The 21,802-nt window shown below is 38.9% G+C and overlaps 1 protein-coding gene across 7 annotated transcripts; it reads right to left on the reverse strand.

Annotated features, from left to right (window-relative positions):
* Positions 1 to 1,084: 1,084 nt before the first annotated feature.
* Positions 1,085 to 19,333, reverse strand: Tial1 (TIA1 cytotoxic granule associated RNA binding protein like 1). 7 transcript variants are annotated; one of them, XM_021657898.2, is made up of 13 exons: positions 18,811 to 19,326; positions 16,356 to 16,418; positions 12,603 to 12,699; positions 7,742 to 7,891; positions 7,455 to 7,509; positions 7,233 to 7,320; positions 5,319 to 5,394; positions 4,339 to 4,447; positions 3,496 to 3,591; positions 3,298 to 3,382; positions 2,964 to 3,087; positions 2,489 to 2,628; positions 1,085 to 1,464 (listed from the first exon to the last, which is right to left on the reverse strand). In XM_021657898.2, exons 3-13 carry the CDS (start codon positions 12,612 to 12,614, stop codon positions 1,338 to 1,340), a joined length of 1,062 nt encoding a protein of 353 aa, XP_021513573.1. In that variant the 5' UTR covers positions 12,615 to 12,699; positions 16,356 to 16,418; positions 18,811 to 19,326; the 3' UTR covers positions 1,085 to 1,337. The 7 variants fall into 7 exon arrangements, with proteins under 7 accessions (XP_021513573.1, XP_021513574.1, XP_021513571.1 ...); XM_021657899.2 differs by having other exon boundaries at positions 7,742 to 7,840; positions 18,811 to 19,325; XM_021657896.2 differs by lacking the exon at positions 16,356 to 16,418 and having other exon boundaries at positions 18,811 to 19,327.
* Positions 19,334 to 21,802: the final 2,469 nt, after the last annotated feature.

The raw sequence follows: 21,802 nt of genomic DNA on the forward strand, positions 1-21,802 counted from the left end.
CACAAGGAAAAAGAACAAATTAGGAATAAAAGCCACAACTTTGTGTACAACTCAAATTGAATATCCAATTATAAATTGGTACATCAAGTTGTAAGATATTTTAGCAATCTTGTTAAAAAAAAATCTTGGGCAAAATATATCATTTTTAAAAACATCCCAAGATTTAAAAAAAAAAAAATTGTGCTATACAACTTATAGGAACCCTGAAATTACTTCATTGGGTTTTAAATCAAGGTACTAGCATACTAAATAAAGCAGCAAAAAAAAAAAAAAAAAAAAAAAAGAAAAATCAAAACAAAACAAAAATCTAACTTGGACTTACAATTTAGAATATACTAATGCATCTAAGATTTGTACGAAATTAAGTTAAGGCTTCTTCTGTGTAGTCATCTGTGTTGTTTTAATTTTACATGGCCAACCGTGAAAACGCCAGTGTTAAACATTGCTACTGGCCACTGCACTCACTGCAGTGTTACTTGTCACCTCGAATAATCACATTGCTGCTACTTCTATGTTGAAGCATGCTTTTGAAACACTGTAGTTATTCAATATTTACAACGTTTACCATTTAAACTCCATGTAAAAGCACAAGTATGACTGTCTGACTTTAATATAAACACCATACTTGGAATTTTCCCCCAAAATGAAATGTAATATACTACATTTTTGATAACCAACACTTTTAAAGTTTTAAAAATATGTCTTAGTGTGGACCACCCACGTTCGCTCAGGGCTCCTACGATGCTGCTCCTTACTCAGGCTGCAAGCTTTCGGAGTCTGGCTTCATTGTCTTTACCATAGAAAAGTAAGTATTTCTTCCACAGCGATTCACACAGTATGTACTTCTTCTGAAATCACACTTTTCCTGCTGACTTCAATGTGATCCACCTCAAGGGATGGGAGGGGAGTATCAGAATTCAGGACGAACTGATGTGATGCTCAGTTTTTCACGATAACTCCCTTTTTTGCTCTTTTAAAAACACAGTGAGTTAAAATACTGGACAGCAAGATAAAAACGGAATAGTGTCTAAGAATCAAAATGTATTACCCATTTCTCCTATTATATCAAAATTTATAGTCAGAATTGTCTTTATTGACTTTATTTTATGTTTTTGTACACAAAGAAAAATCATGTTCATATCCATCATGAACAAAAACTTAAAAAGGCAGAACTAGAAGACATGTGTCCTTCACCAAGCAAAGCTGTGCTAAAGGTTCCAAACATTTCAATTTTTAAAATAAATATTTTCATTTTCCGATGTTTACTTTTCATGTCTTCAGAGTGTCACAGGAGATTGCAGCCTATGGTGAGTTACAAGTGTGTTCAGAGTCCCAGCTCACTGTGTTGGGAAACTTGCCATTCCATAGCCAGCTTGGTTCGGAGGAGGTATTACAGGGGGAGGAGCTTGTCCTTGAGGAGGCTGAGCACCAAATCCACCCATCCAAGCAGCAGAAGGTGATTGACTTGGAAGAAAGAGGGAAAAATATTAAGCAAACACAAGAAAAAGATAATCTACACAATTATACAAAATCTGGCACAGTCAAATCACAGAACGCAGAGATAAATCACAAATCTACAATGAACAGAACACATATACTACCATCTTAAAAGCTGCTTTTCACTGGCTTTTTCTTTGTTGCTGTGCTGGGGATCAAGACAAGGGCCTCATTTAGATGATGCACTGCCCTACAACCCAGCACAGCTTTCTTAAGGTAATCGTAACTTACCTCCAATCTGCAGACTACATGAAAGCTGATTTTAAAAAAGAAATAACTGAGGACCAGGCATGATGGCGCACACCTTTAACCCCAGCACTTGGGAGGCAGAAACAGGTGGATCTTTGTGAGTTTGACTGTGAGGCCAAACTGAACTAATAATCGTAACAAGAGAGCCAGGTGTAGCCTCCTATTTGTAATCCCAGTACCTGGAGGTTGGGACAAGAATGTTGTAAGGCTAAGTCTGAGGTCAGCCTGGGTCACATAGTAAGATCTAGGCCACTCTGGGCTAAAGTGAAACACTGTCTTACAAAAATAAAAATAAATGAGACTAAGCAGGTAGCATTCTTGTTACAGCCCTTGATTCTAGCAGTATTCTCAATAAATCTGTGAAAATAAAGGTCTAGCTCAGCCTAGAAGAAAAAGTGAAGCAACAAATCCATTCTACCAACATCACAAAAAGCAAACTGCTCTATGTCATGTAAGTTCCGAAGGTGTCTTAAATAGGCCAAACATAAAAACATCATGTTTCTAAACATATCCAGACAAAGATCTTTTGAGTCAAATTCTACTGGCGGCTTACAGAGAGGTCACACTGCACTCCCATCTCTGTAATTAAGAGCATTATAAACCCATTTCCTGAGATTTGTTACTGTAACATCTATAACTCAAATGCCTTACCATACATCATTTCAATCCCCTAGGAGAGCACATATTTCTCTTTTGACAGGAGCTCATCTGTTTCTACAATGGAAAACCCAAAACAACTCACTCTACTCCAAATCCTTGTTGGTTCCACGGCTGCCCATATACTCCATAGGGAGGTACTTGCCACCCGTTTGCCATATACTGCCCATACTGTTGTGGGTTTCCATACACTTGGCTCCACTGGCCCCACTGACTGTAGTCAACCTAGGAGAAAGCAAATGACTGTTTTAGGGAACAAGAACAAAACACCGTATTTGAAGAAAGAGTGGGAGACAAGGAAGAGAAAAACTAAGTAAGCACCCTTATGTGAATAGGACTCTGTTATTTATCATTGTCTAAGTTTATTGGGGTGGTGACACCTGCGAAAAGAAAGTATTAAGATTCAGTTAATACCGCAAAACAATTTTGAAATAGCATTTTACACAATCAACTGAAAGCAGCTATATGCTTTATTTTACTGTTTATTTTACAATTTCCAAAGCTCCTAGGTAGGTCTGTAAGATGGAAACCTTAAGAGGTGCTAAGAAAAATGGAATTACCTGTTGGAAGTTTTTAGTCATATCAGGAGATTCTTTACCCCAATAGCATTTAACCACATGTCCTTCAATTGTAGTACCATTCACAGAAACAATGGCGTGGGCTGCACTTTCGTGAGTTGAAAATCTAGGAGGAGAAAACAGTGAGGTTTTTGCCTTCAATCTTTAAGAACTGGAGCACATAATACAAGAACTCATTAGTTGACACCTTTCAGTTGGCATTTTTCTTAAATTTTATATTGTGTAGGCAAACTGACATCTTGTAAGGATCCAACAATGTAAGTGAAAGGAATGAAGCAATGTAAGAATAATAATGGTATCATAGCTTGAGCATTACCTGACAAATGAATAGCCCTTCTCTGGAAAAACTCTTATTTCCATAATTTGTCCAAATGGTGAAAACGTTTGTCTCATAAGCTGATCTATACAAACAAAAATATACAAAGAAATACTTAAAGCTCATGCTAACCACGAAATTTATACTAACAGTGCTCAAATACCAACAGAGAAGGCAAAGTAGGAAATCAAACTGTACCTGTGAGCCCCGAAGCAATTCCTCCACAGTACACAGTACAGTTTTTGGGACTTGACTGGTTTACTACATCTTCAAATCTCAACTGCTTAGTGTTGGCTATATGTAGAAAAATATGAAACTTGCATTGTTATACAGTATTACAGAACTGCTTTTTGAGCTAAAGTTATAGCTCAGTGGTAGAACATTTGCCTAGCATGTACAAGGTGCCAGAGTTCAATTCCCAGCACCACACACATACACAATCTTTTATTCTTCTATACCACTTTAAATTTTGTTTGCTTTTTGAGACAGGATCTCTCTATGTAGGCCTGGCTATCTTGGAACTATGTGGACTAAGCTCGACTCTGCTTCCAAATAATGGAATTAAAGGCATGCACTCCTATAACATACTGTTATGATATAACCCAGGAACAAATTTTTTTTTTCCTCTCAATGTTATGACTTAAAAGATTGGGACAAGAGTCTTGAGGATCCCAAAGTAGGTTCTAATTCACTATGATACTTGGGGACTTTGAACTTCTGTTTCTGCCTCTATTCCCCAGGTGCTGGAATTATAGCTATGAACTACCACACCTGGTTTATATGATGCTAAGGACCAAACCCAGGAGCCTCATGCATGTCAGGCAAGCACACGGATTCTACCAGTTCAGCTACAGCCTTAGCTTTAAATATAAATCTCATCTACAAATAAACCAGTTGGTTCTCAGCCTAAGAGATACTTATTTTAAAGCTCAAACAATGAAATTCAAGGTAAATTCAACCTAAATAATAAAAATTTAAGACATAATGCTACATGCTATGATCACAATCTATACTTGCAACATATATACAGATGTAACTTACTTTCTTGTGTGCTTTTAGGGGCAGGTGGTTTACGTGTGGCCCAATTGGTTCTGATTTGTCGACCTCCCAACCACTGACCCCCCATATGCACAATTGCATTTTCTGCATCCTATAGAGAGAAAAAAGATGGCGCTGCATGTCATTGCTTGTGAGTCCACTAAACACCAGTGAAAAAGATGTTACCAACAAAGCAATTTGAACCAGAAAAGCTCAGTTTTACTTATGCGTTTCAAAATACTAATATAACATTTGAGTTAAAAAATTATGTTTCACTAATATAAAAACCCATAATACCACTGATCACCCAAAAATCATTTTTCTCAAATACACACAAATGTGTAAAAAGAAATCTCACATGGTCATTTTCAGTTCCTTAATTTTATAATTGCTTTGTAATGTAGAGTTACTGAAGGAAATGTAAAAAGGCTAGCATACTATTTGTTTTAAAATACAGTTTTGGTGAAATGATTAAAATAGAAATTTTCCTGGTTAAAATGAACATAGTTCTCATATTGGTCTGCTTCTCCTAGTCTTAGGCTTTATTTCTAATTCATTCTGCCTTCACCAATGCACTTTAATAATGGACTTTAATAATGTTCCCTTCATTGTGTTATCACTCCAGCCTTTTCTAGATATTTTCAAGTTAATGAAAGAAGTTTTTGTTTTTTGAGACAGGGTTTCTCTGTGTAGTCCTTGCTGTCCTGCACTCGCTCTGTAGACCAGGCTGGCCTCAGACTCACAAAGAGCCCCCTGCCTCTGCCTCCCAAGTGCTGGGATTAAAGGTGTGCACCACCACCGCCCAGCTGGAAGAATTGTTTTCTATTACTAATATATTAGTATATATATCAAGAAATTATATAAAAGTTGTATTTCTAAGTAAACAACCAAGCACATTAAGTTTCAATCATTAATTTTAAGGAAGCATCTAAATCCAGAATTGAAGATTTTTTTTTTTAATTGAGTCAACTGAAAGGACGTACCAGTTTGTTATAAAAAGATACAAAACCATAGCCTTTGGACTTTCCAGTTGCCATATCTTTAACTACCCGGGCATCCCTGTGAAAAGAAGCACAGCTAAATGAGGGAAGTAAAAGTCACCCTCAAAATAAAAACTAAAAGGAACCACACACACTGTATTTGTGAGCATTTTAAAAATAAACTCCAGTTAGCCCTAATTAACTACAGCCATCCCTGAACTCTCCCTAATGCTTCTTTACCTGTTAGAAAAAAGCAGTAGGACAAAAACATGTAATAAACATGCAACCTAATCATACAATCTGTTCTTTCTAACTAGATACTAAAATCTGAAGATTAATAGGAACAGTTTCCTTTTCTAATACTCTATTTGCTAGTGTCCTCTAAGATTTACTGATTCTATAAATTACTGTAACAATGCTAACTACTTTACCATGCAATATCTAAATAGTTAAATGTCTTTTGCCTAGTGATATAAAATATATGAAATATTAAAAAATTGAAAAAGAGGAAAAAATAGGAATTAAAAAGGCATACATGGCCTGTTAACAGATTTCTTTATTTTTCTTGGTCAATTCTCTATCATCATTTTGGAGTTTGGGCAGCTGTAAATTTTGAAAAATTGACATTTTCAGAAATTTAAGAAAGGAGAATAAAAAACTAACAACAACGCTAAGCACACCAGTACGAAAACAACAAATTTACACAGAAATTTTAGTGAGTAAGTTAAAATGATTGGAAATATAGAACTCCACTGAATATAGAATGTTAAAATGTAAATACTAAAGTATGTATATATAAATAATGTATAATAAGAATAAATAGAAATGAGAAAAAAAATCTACAACTGAGTTCCAGTGTGCACAGTTCCTTGCAGTTAGCCTTCAAGATCCTGTCCATTCTTATGAGCAATTCTGCAAAATAACCAGAATGCTATTACTTTTAATTGTGACTTGGACTGTAGAAAAACTGCAGGTCTCAGGTATAAATAAAGATCAAAAACAGCAACCTGTATCATTTTACACTAATTTTATAACAGTACTACTTACCACATTTAGATTAAAAAGCAAAGCAAATATCAAAATAGAAAATTAATAATTAAAACTTTCTTACAAATAAATTAAATCTATAGAACAACAAGTTATGTAAAGGTTAATAGAAAGTTGTTGTTCTTAAAACATTTCCGTTGTCATACATTTAATTTGAATTGACAAATATGTAATAAATTCATCTTAATCAAAGATAAATTATGACATTTTATAGAACTTGCAACTTAAATATATTTTTCAATATATTTAATCAAATAACAAAATTTGAACATATATATTTTCAAAAGTCAACCCCTCACTAGCAGAATCAAGTATCATTAACAAAAGTCAAATTAACCCCATTTATTATCTACACACAAAAACATTTTAATATTACAATAATATTACGTTTTCTCAAAGCTAAATATCAATACATATTAATCATTACATTTAAACATAAACATTTCCAAGTTAATGATAATATACTCAAGGATTTGCCTAGATTCCCCCCACTTATAAATTCACTCAATAAAAGTTTAATACACAATATAAATCACATTTAGTTTTCATTAACCCAATATTCTTAACCATCAAGATTTGAAAACATTTGACAAAAAGCTAGTTTTACCATCTAAATATTTGCTTTAAATGTAAAACAGAATCACTTAAAAATTTTAAACATATTAAACACGATGTTATCTGAAAACAAGACCCCAAACATTGAAATGACATCAACATTTGCAACAACATCTACTCAAAACAAAACAAACCAAAAGAAAAGTAAAGACCAAAGAAAAACACACTAAGAGAAATAAAACCTTGATTCTAATACCAGTTAATTATATAGTTTTGCCTATCACTACCGAGTCTGATACTGATTATGATACTTACGATATTTTACCAAAGGGGGCAAATGCTGATTTGATATCTTCAGTTGTAATTTCTGGACTCAAATCTCCAACAAACACATGGAAGTGATCTGAAATCAAAGCATTTGGTAATCAAATACTTAAGAAGTCAGGCAACACTAACGGAGGAAAAATCCTGAGGGAAGCTGGTAATGCTGCCAGGGTAACGCCACACTCCACAGTAAAGCGCAGCAGGAGTACTTACTGGAAGTATCTTTTTTCTGGCTACTTGGTGTTGTTGCCCAGTTTACTTTGACCTCCTAAAAACAAAGATTATATTTAATACAATTATTAGGCATGCCATTATGAACTATTAACACTTACCACTTAATAAATCATCTATCAAGTTGGATTATTTGTGTAAAGGCACTAGGCTGAACAGAGACCACTCAGTAGCCGACTGTCTATTTTAAATATTGCTAAGAAAAAATACAGACTGATTTGGCATGCAAACATACACATTCACTGGATGTCACCATCCCATTATCTTACCTTTCCCAAAATTTTTCTCCCATTCATAGCAGCTAATGCAGCAGCTGCATCTCTGTGTTCATAAAATTCCACAAAGCAATATGGGTCATTGCTTGTATGCTGCAAAACAGAAAATCCAACAGAAGAGTTGACCCTTCTGCTATCGGGTTGCTGAGAAGAAAATCCAGGAAAAAACATTACTGACAGCTAGGAATGCACAAGATGAGACTGCATAAGTTTATGAAAGCCTAACACTTAAGACTTACTCAGAGTACTGTTGTGTTCAACAGAGCCATACAAACAGTAACAAATCATGACTGCGGGTATTAAATTAGAAGACTAGTGAAGTATGTTTAATAAAACAGAATTGTTTATTAGCCCTTACCCTCTACCTCAGATTTAGTGAGGATTGTCCTCCCTACACAGGGTTTCTCTGTGTAGCTCTGACTGGCCTGGACTCACTTTGCAGAGCAGGCTGGCCTTGAATTCAGAGATCCGTCTGCCTCTGCCTCCAGAGTGCTAAGATTACAGGCACGCTGCACTGTACCAGGTGAGGACTGTTCCTAATCATTGCTCTTTTCTTTCAACAATTTTTTTTCAAGACAGGGTTTGTCTGTGTAGCACTGGCTGCCCTGGAAATCATTATGTAGAACGGACTGGCCTTGAACTCAAGAGAGCTGCCGGACTCTGCCCCCAAATGCTGGGATTAAAGGCATGCACCACCACCACCACCAAGCTCCAACATTATTAACATTTTAAAAGACTGATTTCTACGTATGCATTACAATCCTTCATATACTATGTTACAGGCTTATAAGGAAAAAATAGAAAAATGTAGTTGGGCATGGTAGCACAAACCTTTAATCCTACCCCTTAGGAGGCAGAGGCAGGCAGATCTGTGAATAGGCCAACCGGGCGTACATAGTTATGGGACGTTATAGGACAACCAGGGTTAGAGACCTCGTCTCAAAAAACAAACCACATATAAAAATGAGTCCATTTTACCTCCGATCAAAACTAGGGTGGTAGTTACAATTTACAGCATTTTGTATTGTTACTGAGACTGGATATAATGTGTTCCTTTTCTAAAAAAGGCAAGGAAAAAAAGTAGAAACATTGAAAATTTGTAACTAGTTACTGAAATGAATCTTCCATCTTTCAAAACAGGCATGATAGCTAGGCATGATTACACACACCTGTAATTCTAGCACTTCAGAAACAGAAGCAGATCATGTATGATCTACATTATGTATACCTACGAAAGAAAGTACCTTTAAAAAAAAGTCTAATATACTAGAGAGTATGAATTTGTCTTCCAACGTCAAATATACTAGTGACCTAAAATATACTTGCTTAAAATGTATTCACGTATTCTAGCACATGCTGGGAACAGCTCAGTGGCAGAGCAACTGCTGAGCACCTGACAGAGCATGGGTTTGCTGTCTAGAATCTTAAAACCAAGTAAATAAATAAATAAATATTAAGTAACCCCAGGACAAAGCTACAAATTTATATCACAAAACAGCAAGATAAAAACTTCATGAGTTAGCAAATACACAGCTAATAAGAATGCTAACAAATTAGTGCTACCTAAAAAGAAATTAAAAAACAAAAACTGAAACCTATACTGTCGAGCAGCTTGACTGTACAAGCATATTCCTGATATGTTAAAAACATTCAGGAACTATTTAATGAAAAATGTCCTAAGAGAGTAATACATGATCTATTATGCTCTATGTAAACTTACTAGGAATTAAAAATCCCAGATAAAATAACTATCTTTTCAACAACAACAGTTTTTCATCCCAGAAAACTTTTGTAGAAAATCCCAAATAAGACATTGCAACCAGAAGCCTTGAAGGGTGAAGAATGGGATCATTAACAATGAAAAGAAAGCTATAGGTTCTCATACAAGATCCTATTATCATAACCATAAGAAAGAGGGAAGAGAAAAGAAATGGAAGACTCCAAATAAAACACCAAGCTTTCTCCTGTGAAAGACTGAATATTTACCAGACACATTCACTGAAGACTTGGCAGACCACAAAAAATAAAACAATCTGGGCCAGGTTTGGTGGATCACACATTTAATCCCTGTAGTGGAGAGGCAGAGGCAAGTGGATCTCAAGTGAGTTCAAGGCTGAAGCCAGTCTAGTCTACATAGCAGTTCCAGGCTGGCCAGGGCCATCTGTTAGATATTCCTTCCTAGTGTCTATGTCCTTAAGAAACTTATCTACACAACTGCCAAGTGACACTAAGCAGTTGAGTCCTTACCTTAGTAAGTCTGGTCACCATTACTAGATGACATAAATGTCAAAACAGAAAAATAAATTTTTAAACTACTTACAAGTTCAAATCTAGTTATAAGACATGTTGTAAAGAGTTTTTACTCTTCAAATGTCTGCATACACAAGATTTTTAAAATATTTATCAAACATGTCCCAAAAATGTTCTCTTTCCTTTCTCCAACCTCTGCATTCCTGAAGTCATTCAAAGCCATTACCATCACCCAACCCAGACTCTGAAACTGCACAAACTGACCAGTGACCTCTCTGCAACCTGATCTCTTTTCTGTTCTTCCACACAATTCAAAATAGCTGACAACCATCCTCCCTCTGATAAATATTCTCTTCTGGTGGTGCCACCAGATAGCTGGTGTCCCCATGTGGAACATGCTTCAGAAGGTTGTCATTCCTCCTTAACTCTGACCAGAACTCTTGAATGCTGAGTTGTTCTAAGCTCTAGGCCTCATACCATTTACACTCTTCTATCTTTTCTCTGTAGGTGATCTTACATAGTCCCAGAGCTTCAAAAAAATCACTGTGTCCTTTAGCACTGGTCTCTCCAGAATTCCAAACTCATTTATCCAACTGCCTACATATAACTTCCATTTGTATAGCTAAAGTGTATCTTAAATTTAATACTGCCAAAACAGAATTCTTGATTGCCACAACTCCCCCATCTATCCTGTGCCTTTCTCAGTCATTCCCATTTTAGCAAGTAACATGTTAACACCCACACAATTGCACTGACAAGGATCTTAAGTCTCCCCTGATTCCTATAACATTCTAGTCCTATTGCTCCTACCTCCAAAATAAAAACTCTGACCTTACATACACTCTTAACACCCAGAGATTCATCATCTCTTATATAGACTAGTAGAATAAACCCACCTTGTTTTTCTCCTGCTCGTGTACTCTACAATCCTCTACAAATTATTTTCCCCATAGCACAATATTTAAAAATATAAATCAGACTGTCTTCTCCCTGCCTAAAGCTCTCCAATGACTGGGCATTATAATCGTACTCTGCACTGGCCCGCACTGCCCTATGTGATTCTGAATCCTCTTTCCCTGCCACCACCCCCTAGACCCCAGTCGCCCTCTTCACCGGGCTGGCATGGCTGCTATTCTGCTTCCCCACATCTTGGCACTCTAGGCTAAGAGGTGACATCTTCCCTTACACGTGGCCTCTGCACCATTCTCTACCCAGTCACTCTCTCCATGGTTCCTATCTCTGTTCATCTGGAGCTTCATTTGCTTCTCCACTGTGCTCACAGTGCCTTCAATAATGCCCATGGGAAGAATGTTTTTCATTAATAAAAGAATAAATGTAGCATCAAAGTTAGGAATGAAAAGAAGGAAAAATATACACTAGAATTGAACTTAGCTGTCATCAATTAAAAGACTGAAGAGCCAATGCTCTTCACAGACTTTTTACAATTTCCCAGTTTGTGCCCCTCCAAACACTCTTGCCTCATCATCTACTGGCATCTCCATGACTAATTTCACTTCAAACTCCATCTATGCATCTACTGAACACAGTTCTAACAGAAACCAGTCTCTAGTTTTCCTTTTTCAGGAGCACTTTTTTTTTTTTTTTTTTTTTTTTTTTACCTCAGGCTCCATCAACATTCTTCTCTTCATAGAATCTTCTTCCTCAGACTCCACTACAGAAGACCATCTGATATCCTTTAGGTTTCAGTCTATGCTGACTCCAAAGTAGAAACTCCCCATGACCCAAAACCACAATGGATAGTCTCCTGATGTCCCCACTGAACTTTAAGCTGCCCCTAGCTTTTATATACTATATCCTATTGAGTGTTGACTTCAGTCTCCTACCAGCCTGTAAATCTCATGGGGATAGAAACTCTCTTAGCACTTACCATAGTATCTGGTTTACAACAGTCAAAAGGGGGGGAGGGGAGAGGTTGATAGATAAACAGAAAGGAAGGAAAGAGTGACACATGGGTCACTGGGTACAACTAGAGTCTTAACTGACAAAAGTAAAATTTTTTTCTTTGACAATAAGACAAAACTTTTAGATTTTATTTTGGTACTAGGAGTTGAAACCAGGGCCTTCCATATTACAAGCACATGATCTACCACTGAGCCACATCTCTAGCCCAAATAAAACTATTATAATGGTTTAAGTTCCTATCTACAGAAAGTTGTTTAGGCCTTAGTACTATCTAAAGATGCACCAGATGCATGCCGCTCCACTGTGCACATAATAAACGAATGCTGACTTCAAAACATACCAGTTCCTGAACTTGAAATGCAGACGGAGTTGTCAGCACTTAGAGTACATGAAATAGCACCCTCTTTCTCAGATAGGCTGCTTACAAGCAAAGTCACCTGAAGGTAGCTACATCATGAAGCACTATGCACTGTCAGCGCAGGCTCCTTGCCTTCTCATACTAGACTCCACTCTACACCTAGCTTATTGGCCAAACCAATGCATTAAGTCACACCACAAGCACAACTCTCTCCAACAGAGTAATTTAAGGCTTAAACTAAAATGGTGTTAGTCAACTCATGCATCATCTAAAAATGTTCAACATTAGGCTAATGGACAGCATGTCTAGCTAGGAAGACCTTACCTCTGTTATCATTTTACAGCTTTTACAGGGTCCGATCTGACTGAATAACTGAAGAATAAGAACTTCTGTCACATCTCTGGAGAGGTTACCTACATATCTGAGAGAAAAAAAAACAAAACGAAAAACAAAAAAACAATTATTAAAAAACAATTATCAGCAATTTTTCTTTAGCTATAATTCTAATGTTCTTTTAATTTGTCATCTTTTATTTCAAGTTCCTATCTTTAATAAATGTTTAACAGTTAAGCCTAACCCTATAAAAATAGCTATATTTTCTATTTCAAAATAACTTACAACACAAATATGACAAATACAGATCTATTGAAACATCTTGATAATGAACTAATACTAGACAGCACTTGTTAGTGGGCTCATCTCAACACTGCCAACCAAAACAATTACATGAACAAAGAAGAGAGTGGGAGTCAAGTTGTTCTAGCAAAGCAGAGGGTGGGCGGGGCAGGAGAGCTGGGGTCGGTTCAGTCTTGGCTAAAGTAGACTATTACTGAGGGTACATCTTTATTGCTTTTTTTAAGAAAAAGGGAATTGAATAATTTAAACCTCCTTGTTAGAAAAAAGTATCAGGATCAACAAAAGACAATCTTTATGTAGATAACAAAAGTTCTTTAGAAATTCAGAGAAAATCAAGATAAACCCAAAACAATACTTTTGACTAGATATTTAAAGGTTTGAGGCTTTTTCCCTTAATGACCAATTGATTAAAATTTTTAACAAGAAAAAAGAAAAATCACCACCTTATCCCCAAGAGATGACCACCTTGGTTAATGTCTTACACGCTCGGGTTTATATCTTACACTATGGGTTTAATTTATCTCAATAAATTGCTAACAGTCTTTCTGGTTCTCAAACAAGTAACTCCTTACATGTACATTTGTCATGTACCACTTCATAAACCAAAACATTACTTATAAAATGTGACATAGTTTCTTCTGTGAAGTAACCATTTTACTTTTCTAACTATAATATAGTATCAGGAGACAGTGCTAAGACCAAAATAAGTCTTGCAACAGTCGCCATGTTACCATGTTAAATAACATGCTAAAAGAAAAGGGGCAACAGAAAGCTATGGTTAAGTAAAACCTAAAAGATTTTAGCTGGGAATGGAGAGGTGGCCCAGCCATGAAGCATGTCTGCTGTTCTTGCAGAGGAGAGAGTTCAGTTCCCAGCACCCAGGTCTGGGCAACTCCAGTTCCAGGAGATCAGACATCTTCTTCTGGCTTCCTCCCACACCTGTGTGGCCACATGTATAAACATGTAATACAGCCAGGCACGCACACACAAACACACACACACATATTAAAAATGAAAAAAATAAAAAAAAAAAAAAGAAAGAAAATGAGCAGCAGCTTCCCAGCTTATGAAGAACTTCACAATGGTTACCAATAACCTCAGGATACGTGTTCTAAGGCTGAAATACAAGTCCAGTGCTACTGAAATAAAAAATAAGCTAGCTGACAAACTGGTTTAGTTCTAGCATGTCACCTTTTCCTGATAAATGACATGGAGCTGACCCACGGTAGGCTATGCAGTGATTTTTTTCCCCAGCAGGAGCAAACAGTTAAAGGATTATGAACCAGGTATAAACAACTGCTTGCCCCTTTTCACTCTAGGGGCTTTCAGAGCTGTAACCATGGAGTAACCTTTGTAAAGAAAATCTTGATTTTCTAACACTGTTCATCTAGCCAGTTTAGTCTGCTCATTTCTGGAAAATAACAAGAGAATAGCAGTGATTTTTAAATGTGAAGCTAGCCAGTAACAAAAATAAGCTTATGTTACTGTTTAAAAACATTCATTTAAGAAAAATAATGCCTGTTACTTTTCACAGCTAAGTCACGATAAAAGCTGGTTTTGTTTAATAAGACTTTCACTCTAAGTCAACCATTTCTAATCAGTCAAGGAACTCCCAGGTTCTGGAGACACACTGATAGCTAGAATTGACTTCTAGTACTGTTAACGATCAAATTGTATCTAGCACTGTCAAAGATCAAAACTGTTAACACTTAGGTTTAGAATGCCATGAAATATTTATAGAAAAGTTCAATGCTAAGGTATCTTTCAAATACTTCCATGAAAATTTAACTGCTAAAGCAGCAGACTAAAAATTAAAAAACATACAAAGCATTCCATAACTCAGAGGACATCTTCATTTGTCAAGATGAAAAGGACAAAATTCAGCACATAATTTCACCTATAGTTATCTAAATTTTAGACTGACTTTTCTACTCAAGGTTCTGTAATTTATGTATCTAACAGAGGCACAATTTATATTTCTAAAACCACTATAGTATATTGTGCCTTTTACACTATCAAAAATAATCCATCCCAGGATAATTCTAACAAAGGTATTTTAGACAAGGTTCAAAACTGAATGTAGTAGCATGATTTTGGTAGCTTACTGAATTGATATTTCTCTCCAAACAGTATTTTCTATACTTCACCTTCTGCTGCAGTTAAGTAGTAGTAAGTATATTCTAAAGTTATAAGTTTTTAAATATGTAGTTTCTACTAGAGGAATATGTACAAATGGCTAAAATTCTTATAGTAACAGAAAACATTTAGGAAATTCCAAAATGATTTTTAACTCAGGGAAAAAAAATAAAGAAAATGCATACCTTACAGTCTATTGTCTTCTAAGAACAGGAACTGTAGAATCTGAAGCATTAATAACTGAAAATGATACCTTTATCCCTAACAGTAGGTCTTAGAGTCAACTGGAGACTAGAAAACTTGGCAGTTTCACAGCAGAAAGAAGTTCACATTGCCAGTAAACTATTTCCTATGTCCAACTGGGCAAAAATTAAGAACATTGTGCCTTGAAGAAAGCTAATGACAGCTTTTCCACTGAATGTGCTCTCACTCTGAAAAGTAACTCCCCCAAGGCCAAAATTACCAGTACTTTATATAAAATACAGTGGGGCTAAATTTCCATAAGGGCAGTTTTTTGATTATTCTTAACAAGCTCCTAAAGAAAATGAGATTTTTCAACAATAACCCTTCAATAACCTTCTAAAGGTCTGTCCAAGTTGTCACTACTTGGTTTTTGGAAGGAGGCAAAATGGAAGAAAGGCATGATATTATAAGGTAACTAACCTGAGCAGGGACCTCTAAAGGATGGACCTGCACACGCTTTAAAGAAACAACGATGACTAAGTTGAACCAGCTTGATTATAGCCACAATATAGCTAAATCAATGGTCTAAGAGCAGCTTTTATATTGTTTTCTTCTGCTTTGTTCACAGAGGTTCAGAACACAGTCTAAATCAACGCCTTATTTCTTCCTTCTTTACTGAGTACCAAGGAAGAATAAACAGCCTTAAAGGATGGCAATAACTAGCATAGTTTTATCTTAGATCCACAATTTCTAGGGTTTTAGTACACCAAATAGATGACTACAGTAGACTACAATTGGCTGTTATAATTTAACGTCACACTGTGGATTCAGATACCACAAATCAAATCACTGCGCTGCAAAGACCCAAGGCCAGTCCCCACAAGGCTAGTCCACTTCAAACACCAGTATCACATACTGTGATCTCACTGGTTTCTTTTTTAGATCACTAATACAAAACAACCCAAAATAAATGTAATTGACAATGAGGAACATCAGAAAACAGACCTTTAAGGCAACTATATAACAAACAGGATTTTAGACTCATCAAGGCAATTCTATACCACTTTAAATACCATCAAATAAATTAGTAATACTTTAGATAATGAATATTTAAAGACCTACCTAGGCTATAAACACCATATTGTTTTTCTGAAGATAGAACCATATGTCTTAGCTTGTGTGTGTCTGCAGGAAGAAAACCTTACTAGTAACACACAGGCATTTTAAAGTAAACAAGTTAAGATAAACTTTATTTAGAGTACATTGTTTTAAAACATGGTAGCCACTTGAGAAACCTAATCCATAAATCACAATTCAAAATATAGGTTCTTCACAAATAAAATCATATCCTATTAAACATTTGCTTTAATGTCAAGACTTTACATTAGGTTTATACTTATATATATATATATCAACAAACTTTAGTAAGTATGACGTCTGCCTATAATTTAAATCAATCAGAACGTTTAAAAACAAAGTACAATTGTAAAATATTTGAGGACCTCTTATGTTCCAAGGAGTGAACTAAGTGCACGAAGGGTTAAGAGCTAGGAAGCAGTACAGTCCTTATATTAAAAAACAAAACAAAAACACCAACACTTCCCATGGAGAAAAGTGGGAAAAGGAAGACATAATGAACTGACATACAGGAACAACAGAGCTTAAGGTATTTATTCACTCACAGGTATACATCACAGTTTTAGGTAACAAAACACAGACAACTGAAATGTTTCAGGAAAAAAAGACAAGAGATCCAAGATGGTAAATGTATGAAATATTAAAATTTAGCTCTGGTCTAGAGGGGATCTGATAGTGGATGCAAAGACAATTACAGGAATAAAAGAAACAGAAAAGGCATACTATGTAACAGACAAAAGCCAGGAAACCTCTTCTAAAGAACAAATAGAAGCAGTTAATGAGGCATGAGAATTTACCAATTATCCAGTAGCTATTATGATGCAATGATGACATATTTTAGATACAATGTAACTGTCATCTTCCTTGAATATGCTTGCTGGGCCGTAAGTCTAGCTTTCCCAGGTGCTTCTATCACAGTACACGCCGCTAACTATTAATTATCAAGCCTTGGCTTAAACGTTAAAGAACAAATTTCAAGTTTTGTCTCAATTATCTTTTTTTCTGGAAAGAGGGAAATGGAAAATCACACACACACACACACAATTTTACTACCAAATTTTTCATTCAGGGGTATGATATGTTTAGGATGTTTTCAAATTCCCCAAGCAAGATGTTAAGAGAAATAAGAATGGAAAGTATAAACAATGCTCAAAAAAAAAAAAAAATCTGTATCAACACTGAATATAGATATGGGCCTTCCTGAACATATATTTTCTGTCCTAAGAATCAAGCTCTGAGAAGCTAGTCAGAGGTCCTGAGTGTCCATCCACCGTCGTCCATTCCCCCAAAAGTACCTCCCCATAAGCTAACCCAGCCAAGTGGACTCTGATCACCATATCAATCAATACCGGGCAGAGTGAGGCAAGAGAGACAAAGCAGCAGGCTGACTGCGTATTTACTCCAAGCAGGAGTAGTAGGCCTGGAGAGGCTGGGAAAACCCAAGGTGCTCACTTTAAACAATGAATTGGAAATTACTCAGACGAAGAAAAAAGAAAAAAAAAAGAGTGCCACACTATTTGAAAAGGAATACAGACGCTGAGTCATCACTCTGCATTGGGAAAGGAAGGAAACGCCAATTAAGCGGTTGGAAGATGCAATTCATTCATTAAACTGGGCTTCAGGTGAAAAAACCCCACAGTTAGACCGCGAAAAATAACACTCAAAAGACACGCATCAAATAGCGGGAGAAGACATCCTTTTTATCGAACTCTGATGGTCCCGACGCACAAACGGATTAGGAAGCGGCATCACCAACTGAGCGAAAGGAGTTTTAACTGGTTGTCAGTTTGCGTAGTGGGCGCTCAAAGTAAACTTCGTTATCCAAGGGACAGAGGTGATGCACGGCGGCAAAAGGCAATCTTTTTTGGCACTTCAAAAGCAGCGGGCGCTGGGCGGGTGTTTCTGACAGCGCGGGGCACGTGCGGCAGAAAGAGACAAGGGGCTCCTCTGGTTAAAGAGTGGCAGGCTGGGGAGAAGCGCTCGGAACGACAAGGGGCTGAGGACGTGGACTGCTGAGGACGTGGACAGAGCCCGAGTGTTCACGCCAAAGGATGCAGCAGCGGTCCCACCCCCCGCCAAGCCCTGCCCCCGTGGAGACCCACAGCTCCCGGCTCAGCCCGGGTCCGCCAGAGCACAGGGGGACAGGAGCCCTCCCCAGCCTGACAGCCTCAGCCGTGCACAAGCCCAGCCTAGGAAGGGTGTGCAAAGAAGGGATCGGGAGGAAAAGGTCGAGACCAGCCCTAGACCCTAGAGAGTGACTGTGTTCGGGGAGGGAGGGCTTCCTTCTCTGGGAAAGGGGACAGATGAGGAATGCACTTCGCAGCCGCGCCACCGCGACGCCCGGCTCTGGGCTTCGGGTCCCGGCCTCCTGCTCCCTCCCTCAGCATCCCGCAGTGCCCGGGCCGCTCGGTGCCTGGCACCCCTAGTCTCGGGTACTCACAGAGTCCGGGGCTGTCCGTCGTCTTCCATCATGGTGGGTGCGACGGAGTGATCCCGGGACAAGGGGGAGGGCAGGGCTGGGGAGGGGAGGGGGCGGGAAGGAAGGGGAGGGGGGCTCCGGGCGCCGGCTGGGGACAGAGGAAAAGGTACTGAACCTCGCTCTCAGGTTCGCTCCCCCCAGCCCGCTCCGGACACTGCGCTCCAACCGGGAGGAGCAGGAGGAGGAGGAGGATGAACAAAATGGCCGCCACCACCAGCCAGGCAGGAAACGCGGCAGGGCGCAGGCGCGGCCCGCCAGGTCACTGCTCAGGCAAGCTGCGACGGCCTGTCCGGCAAAAGTGGCTGAAGGGACAGAAAGCCCGGCCGAAGAGTACACCCTGAGCCTGGACACTACGGACCACGTCGTCGCTGCGGGCCTACTGGCCGGCCGAGGCCTAGCCAGCTCCAAAAGAGTCCCGACACAGAGAGAAAAGCCGCGAAGTCAAGTCTCCGGGAATTGTGGTCCCGGGAAAGTGGGGGAAGCCCTTCTCCGGTGGCCTTCTGGGAACTGTAGTTTGAGGAAGGCCCGGCGCCTGCCGGAGCGCGAAGAAGAGATTTCTGGGAAATGTAGTCGTACTTAGGACGTGCCGCGACAAAGTAGTCGGAGTGCCCGGAGAGAGCGAGGGAAAAAAGGCGGGCGGCCGTAATGAGAGAGTAGCTGTCCGGGAAGTAAACTACAAATCCCAGAGTGCCTCGCGCCGGGGCCCGCCCCAGGATCGCTCCTAGCATCTTAAGGCTCTTCTGTTGGTCCAGTGTGAGCTTCTGCTCCGCCTCCGTCCAGCCCCAGAGCGGTTTCTTCAACTGTGGATCTGGCGGTGTCCTGGCTCCGCGTGGTTCTCCAGCCAGCTGCTCTTGCCGGCCTGTGCCCTCAGAACTGCTAGTCAGTGTTCAGCAACCGCCGCCTCACGCGACGGGCAGTAGAGAGACGACTCTGAACCGGACCGGGAGGGATGTGGCGGACATCGGGCTGGCCTTTGAGCGTGTTTTCCTACAAGACAGGGCTTTCTAGACTAGGTATAGCGATTGTAATTTGCTTTACAAGTTCCACAGAGACCGCTACCCATTATCTCACCGGATTAGTGGACAAGGGGTCGAAAGAGCAGTCCTTCATGCAACTGATCTGTGCCTCGACCGCTCTTTCAAAAAATCTTAGTTAAAACCGAAAAAAATCGCGTGGTGGCGCACAGTACTGCCGAGCAGGAGGATAATGGATTTAAGGCCAGCCTGGAAGATACCAAGAACTAATTATCAAAAACTAATCATCAGTGAAAACAGCGAGGAGGCTCAAAGACCGGACTCATGCCAAAAAGCATAGACCGAGGTTTTTACTGGGGGACATGTAGTGCTAATCTTGAGTTGCTAGAACTAGAGAAGAGATCGAATCTTGTCAAAAATCTACTGGAAGCCGGTCAATGGTGCCAGTGGCCCACGCCTTTAATCCCAGCACTCAGGAGGCAGAGGCAGGTGGATCTGCGACTTCGAGGCCACCAGCCTGGTCTACAGAACGAGTTCCAGGACAGCTAAGGCTACACGAAGAAACCCTGTCTTGAAAAAGGAAATTGTGTGTGTGTATGTATATATACCGGACTTAGCCAGAACTTCATCTGACAGGCAGTGAAGAGCCACTCAGAGGTTTCGAGGTTTCATCCTTTTTTAAAAAACATTGGATCTGGGTGAGGTGGTGCACGCGTTGAATCTCGGGAGGCAGAGGCAGTGGGAGCTCTGTGAGTTCAAGGCCAGCCTGGTCGACATACTGTGTTCCAAGGCTTTCAGAGAAACCCTGGCCAGGGTGGGGTGTTAGACCTGGGTATAGAACTACATTAATCATAACCATAATTCAATTTACTGCCAATGCCTAGCCCAATGTATATTTCTTGTTGCTGTTGTAACAAATCATGAATTGAAACCAACATGCATTATCTTACAGTCCTAGAGGTCAGAAAGGCAAATTCAGCCAGTCATAAGAGTCTGCAAATATAGCTCTCAGGAAGTAGATCAGGTTTTCAAGGCCAACCCTGTCTCAAAAAGGGGGTTGGGTTAAGAGAAACTGGGCTAAAATCATGGTGTTACTAAACTGTTTTGTTTTGTTTCCCCTATTCTGACTTCTGTATGTAGCCTACATTATTTGTCTCTTTGCACCTTTCTCCATCTTCAGAGGCAGTACGTTCTTTTGGGGGGCCATTCTTTCATCTTTTTCTGACTACTCTTCTATCTTTTCACTTCCCCTTTATGATTAATTTGGCCACTTCAAGAATTTTAACACATGTGAAATACCCCCACTTCTTTATATTAAAAATGGTCACATGTTCTGGGGATCTTTGATGTTATTCTAGTTACACTTTAGTGATTTTTAGGAGTGTAATAACATATTAATTTATCTCAGACTTTTACTTTAGTTATATGATCCTAAATTCTGTCTTTACCATTTCTTGCTCTCTTGTTTTGTTCTACATACATATGCTCCTTAAAAGTGCATGCATATTTAAATCATCTTTTAGATTCATCTCTCTCTGCTTCCCCACTGTCAACTCAAGTGACCACTGCCTCACACTCCCACCACAATGCTTTGTCTGCCATGATGGACTGTATCCTCCAATTATGAGACAGAATACCCTCTTCTTGCATCTGGTGGGTATTTTGTCCCAACAACAACAATGAAAAAAGGTAATACCACACCCAAAACCTACAGCGTTGTCTCTGAGAACAAAATCAAATCAGTCTTCTGTGGAAGAGAAGCAGCCTGCCACCAATTTAGGCACATAGCTTTTCTTTTTCAAAGATTTATTTAATGTGTTTGAATGTATGCCTTCATGTATGTATACCACGTGTGGCTGATGCCCCAGAGGTCAGAGAAGGATGTGGGAGCCCCAGGAACTGGAGGTAAAAGTGGTTATGAGCTGCACATGAGTGCTGGGAACCAAACCAGAAGCCTGTGCAAGAGCAGCAAGTGCTCT

This window comes from Meriones unguiculatus, chromosome 1 (assembly GCF_030254825.1).
Source record: "Meriones unguiculatus strain TT.TT164.6M chromosome 1, Bangor_MerUng_6.1, whole genome shotgun sequence".
Classification (NCBI taxonomy): Eukaryota; Metazoa; Chordata; class Mammalia; order Rodentia; family Muridae; genus Meriones; species Meriones unguiculatus.